The sequence below is a fragment of the Camelina sativa genome, chromosome 19 (genome assembly GCF_000633955.1).
Source record: "Camelina sativa cultivar DH55 chromosome 19, Cs, whole genome shotgun sequence".
In the NCBI taxonomy this organism is placed as follows: domain Eukaryota; kingdom Viridiplantae; phylum Streptophyta; class Magnoliopsida; order Brassicales; family Brassicaceae; genus Camelina; species Camelina sativa.
In genome coordinates this window covers 23,686,930-23,691,427 of record NC_025703.1, presented here as the reverse complement: position 1 = coordinate 23,691,427, position 4,498 = coordinate 23,686,930, and the positions used below count along the sequence as shown (strand labels likewise).

The following is a 4,498-nucleotide window of genomic DNA, read 5'->3' as shown; positions in this document are numbered from 1 at the left end:
AAATGGGTGGAGAGGGAGATTCGAGTCAGCCGCAGACTGGTGAAGGAGAAGCTGTGACTGTGAACATCAGGTGCTCCAACGGCACGAAATTTAATGTGAAGACGAGTCTCGAATCGACGGTGGAGTCTTTCAAAGAGTTGGTGGCTCAGAGCAGCGATGTACCAGCCAATCAGCAGCGCTTGATTTATAAAGGTCGGATCCTCAAGGACGATCAGACTCTCCTCAGCTATGGTAATTTTCTTACTATTCTGTGTTGGGGATTTCTCTACTTCTGTGGATCTAATTGAATTGAAATCTTATAGGGTTGCTTGTTTGGAAAGATAAAAGTTTCTCTTGCCGTATGAATTGTGATAGGGATGGGACGAATATGAAGATGTTGCTAATGGAAGTGTTTAGTGATACAATAAATGATCCATACAATTTAATTTTTGTTTCTGAAGGAAACGTTTACCTGGATAGTATGTCTAGTATATGTTACTGTGATCTCATTTTATTGGATAGTGTTTCCAAGTTTTATTGTTTTGGTCATGAGCCCTTAATGTTTTTATTCTCTGTGGAATATTTTTATACCTAGGTTTGCAGGCTGATCATACTATTCATATGGTTCGAGGCTCTGCACCTTCTTCAGAACCACCTTCTGCCCCTGCAGCAAACGTTGGAAACCAAACTACTGCACCTAGTGTTACTCGAGGGGTTGGTTCAGATAATAGCTCGAATCTAGGAGGAGGAGCGAGTCCTGGCGAATCTTTGTTCCCTGGGCTTGGATTCAATCCTTTGGGTAGTGGAAATGCTATGCCTGGGTTATTTGGAGCTGGTCTTCAGGATTTTGAGCAGGCACAGCAACAACTAGCTCAAAACCCTAACATGGTTAGAGATATGATGAATACACCAGCCATTCAGAATCTAATGAACAACCCGGAGTTTATGAGGAGTATGATTATGAGTAACCCTCAAATGCGTGAGCTTGTAGATCGCAATCCTGAGCTTGGTCATGTGCTCAATGACCCTAGCATCCTTCGCCAAACTTTAGAGGCGGCGAGAAATCCGGAGCTTATGCGTGAGATGATGCGGAATACCGATAGAGCTATGAGTAATATTGAGTCTATGCCTGAGGGGTTTAACATGCTTAGGCGTATGTATGAAAATGTCCAAGAACCATTCTTGAATGCTACTACTATGTCTGAAAATGCTGGAAGCAATACAAGCTCCAATCCATTTGCTGCTCTCCTGGGAAACCAGGGAGGTACTACGCAAGGAAGCAATGCTTCTAATAACTCTTCTACACCAAATGCTGAAACGGGGACAGGGAATAGTGTTCCGAATGCAAATCCTCTACCTAATCCTTGGGGTGCTACCGGTGGTAAATAACTGCATTCTCATCTTCGTGATTTCTTGTGGAATTTTACTCGTCTTTTGAAGGATGCAAATTTTTTAATAAAAGTGAGTGGCTTGTTTATAAGAAATTGGAAGTTTACCACACTGGTTCAGGAACAGTTTTGTTTATACTAAATTGGTGAGTTCATGTAGTTCTCACAATTCGTTGTTATCAGTAGTTTGTGTATGGATAAGTTTCTAGGCTGCTCTTTCTAGTTAAACTTTTACTCATAATGCACCAAACATTGTTAAACATATTCGTGGGGGGTACTTAACAGGCCCGACAACTGCCCCTGGAAGGACAAATCCTGGTGGGGATGCGAGAAGCCCTGGACTTGGTGGTCTTGGTGGCCTTGAAATGCTTGGAGCGGATTCCCCGCTTGGTGCCACTCCAGATGCTTCTCAATTGGGCCAGTTATTGCAAAACCCAGCCATGTCGCAGATGATGCAAAGCATGCTATCAAACCCACAATACATGAATCAGGTAACACCCAGAATAATCTGAACTTCAGACATTTTTGCTATTGTGAACATGCCTTTAATGTTTTCCCTTGTTTCCAGCTTATGAATCTCAACCCACAACTCCGAACCATGCTAGATTCGAACCCTCAGTTGAGGGAAATGATGCAGAACCCAGATTTCCTTCGTCAGTTTAGCTCTCCGGAGATGATGCAGGTCAGTTGGTCCTCTATTGTCTGTATGCATATGAATTTTAAATATGTTCTCTCTCCAAAGAAACATTTCTGTATTGTTAAGCTATTTTTCAAGTAACGAAGTTTCTTAAACCTGATGTTTATATTGATTTTCGGTCTTCAGCAAATGATGACTCTACAGCAATCACTTATGTCTCAGAATAGGAACACGACCAGCCAGTAAGTTTTGCTGCCTTCTGTTGTTTTGTTTTGCTTAAACATTGTTGAGGAGTTACATGTCCGTTACATATTTTAAATGTATTTTGGATTGTTTCGTGTTTACACAAATAGTGTAACTAGCTAAACAGACAGTTCTATTGGTGGTGAACGATCTCTATATCAATTAAGAGAAGGATTTAATCATGAGTAACCCAGCAACTCTTGAATGATTTATTGGTCTGATCATTAGTAACCTTTATACTATAAAGCATTTAAATCGTTGGAATAAACTTGATTAGAGCCTTAAACATTTTTGATTTTGCATTTTTAACAAAAGCTGTCAGTGTGTGAATGATCTCTGTATTTTGATTTTGGTTAATCTGTATTCATGTTCTCAAATCTATCTTCTCTGTAGGGATCCGGGGCAAACTGGTGCAGCCACAGGTACTCTTAAAGATTTTTTCTGTATCTGAAGTATAAAGGCGTTATTATCCTGGTCGCTTAGTATAGTAGATACTCTTTTTGGTTCTCCTTGCTTTCATGATTGTTTTACTTTGGCGCATGTATATATCGTTATTGTATATCATCTGTAGCTTACTGAGTAAATTATTTTAGTAGGGACAGGCAACAATGCAGGGTTGGATGCCTTGATGAATATGTTTGGCAGTCTTGGTGCTGGTGGCCTGAGTGGCACAAACCAACCTAATGGTTTGCTTTGCTTAGGACTATACCCGTTTTGTAAAAACCTTATGTATTTGTTAAGATGGTTCGATTGAAACATGTCTATTTGATTCCAGTTCCTCCCGAGGAGCGCTACGCAACTCAGTTGCAACAGTTGCAGGAAATGGGATTCTACGACAGAGCAGAGAACATAAGGGCTTTGCTTGCAACCAATGGTAACGTTAACGCTGCTGTAGAACGACTCTTGGGGAGTATCGGGCAGTAACACACAGGTTCGTGAACTGAGGTCTCTCCATCTGGCTTCTCAGTTATAGAATAAAAAGCTTGAATGTTTCAGTAATGATTATATTTATGGTATTCTAAAATTTTTATATATATGATAGGAATCGTGAACTTGTGGATAGAAAAGCCGGATCAATACGGTATTTGTATTCAGTGGTCATCTTCTTCTTCTTCCTCTTTGGGTCGTTGTTATCTTTCATATTTGATTTGAAGTTGTTACAACATACATCTGTAAGAGTTGGTCTTGGAATGTGAAATGGTTACATATACAATTTTTTTTTCGTTTTCTAATAGAGTACTATAACCTTCAGATTCTTATCGCTAAAGATCCCAAGAAGTTTCGATATTAGGGCAGCAGTCTATAAAAAGTGCGTGGTGTCCACTTGCTGCTCTGATTTTTTTTTTTATTGTGGTGCCATTTTGGTAAGAGAATAGATTATGGAGAGACATCAAAGAGAAACCAAACACAATGAAATGTTTGGTTTCTTCTAGGAAATTAAAAAGTCAAATCCGGTTCAAAGTTTAAACCAAATTGCCCAAAAAGTGATGCTGCATACCCAATTCTAGTTAATTTCAATTTAGCCGATGCAAACCGGCTCGGTTCGACCCAATTATACCCGGTTCGAGTCGATACGTTCTCTCAAGCGCAAGTCTTTTTTTTTACGATTCTCATTTAATTGGCCAACAAAATAAGTGCTTGTCTTCTCTCTTTAATTCTCTGCTGCAGGCAGTCTCATTTTGTTATTCGACCAAAAGTTTTTTTATATATCCCTTTCCTCAAGAAACCTACAAAAAAAACCGACTTAAGAGCTTCTTCGAGTCTCCTTCGTCTTCATTGAATTTTTTTTTTCAGGGTTATATAGAGATATTGAGTCTCTCGATCGATTTCGCGAACTCTGCGATTTGTTTGGTTGAACTAGGATCTGAAATTAGAATGGGTGGAGACGCAGATTCGAGTCAGCCGCTGACTGCTGAAGGAGGAGCTGTTGCCGTCAACGTCAGGTGCTCGAACGGCACGAAATTTAGTGTTACGACGAGCCTCGATTCCACGGTGGAGTCTTTCAAAGAGTTGATTGCGCAGAACAGCGATGTGCCAGCTAATCAGCAGCGATTGATTTATAAAGGTCGCATCCTCAAGGACGATCAGACGCTCCTCAGCTATGGTAACAACTCATCCTCTTCTTCTCTGATTGCTATCGTTTTGGGATTTTTCTATTGTTCTGTGGATTTAATTGCTAGAAATCTCATAGGGTTGCTTGGTTGGAAAGATTAAAATTGGATTTATACTAGGTTTTTTTTTTTTGTGTGTG

The 4,498-nt window shown here is 40.0% G+C and overlaps 2 protein-coding genes across 7 annotated transcripts in view; both read left to right on the top strand.

Annotated features, from left to right (window-relative positions):
• Window positions 1–3,498, top strand: part of LOC104767023 (ubiquitin domain-containing protein DSK2b-like) — an 8,396-nt gene extending 4,898 nt beyond the window's left edge. The window contains exons 2-10 of one of the 5 annotated variants that reach the window (XM_019241267.1): window positions 193–231; window positions 575–1,360; window positions 1,653–1,858; window positions 1,936–2,049; window positions 2,191–2,246; window positions 2,641–2,669; window positions 2,841–2,933; window positions 3,023–3,178; window positions 3,290–3,498. In XM_019241267.1, the coding sequence (XP_019096812.1) occupies window positions 193–231; window positions 575–1,360; window positions 1,653–1,858; window positions 1,936–2,049; window positions 2,191–2,246; window positions 2,641–2,669; window positions 2,841–2,933; window positions 3,023–3,171 (1,472 nt within the window). In that variant the 3' untranslated portion in view covers window positions 3,172–3,178; window positions 3,290–3,498. Of the gene's footprint in view, window positions 1–2; window positions 232–574; window positions 1,361–1,652; window positions 1,859–1,935; window positions 2,050–2,190; window positions 2,247–2,640; window positions 2,670–2,840; window positions 2,934–3,022; window positions 3,179–3,289 lie in introns of those variants that run through there. The other 4 variants (XM_010491035.2, XM_019241266.1, XM_010491037.2 and 1 more) reach the window with 4 other exon arrangements.
• Window positions 3,903–4,498, top strand: part of LOC104767024 (ubiquitin domain-containing protein DSK2a) — a 3,708-nt gene continuing 3,112 nt past the window's right edge. For both annotated transcript variants that reach the window (XM_010491039.2, XM_010491038.2), the window contains exon 1: window positions 3,903–4,351. In XM_010491039.2, coding sequence (XP_010489341.1) covers window positions 4,123–4,351 — 229 coding nt within the window. In that variant the 5' untranslated portion in view covers window positions 3,903–4,122. The remainder of the gene's footprint in view (window positions 4,352–4,498) is intronic.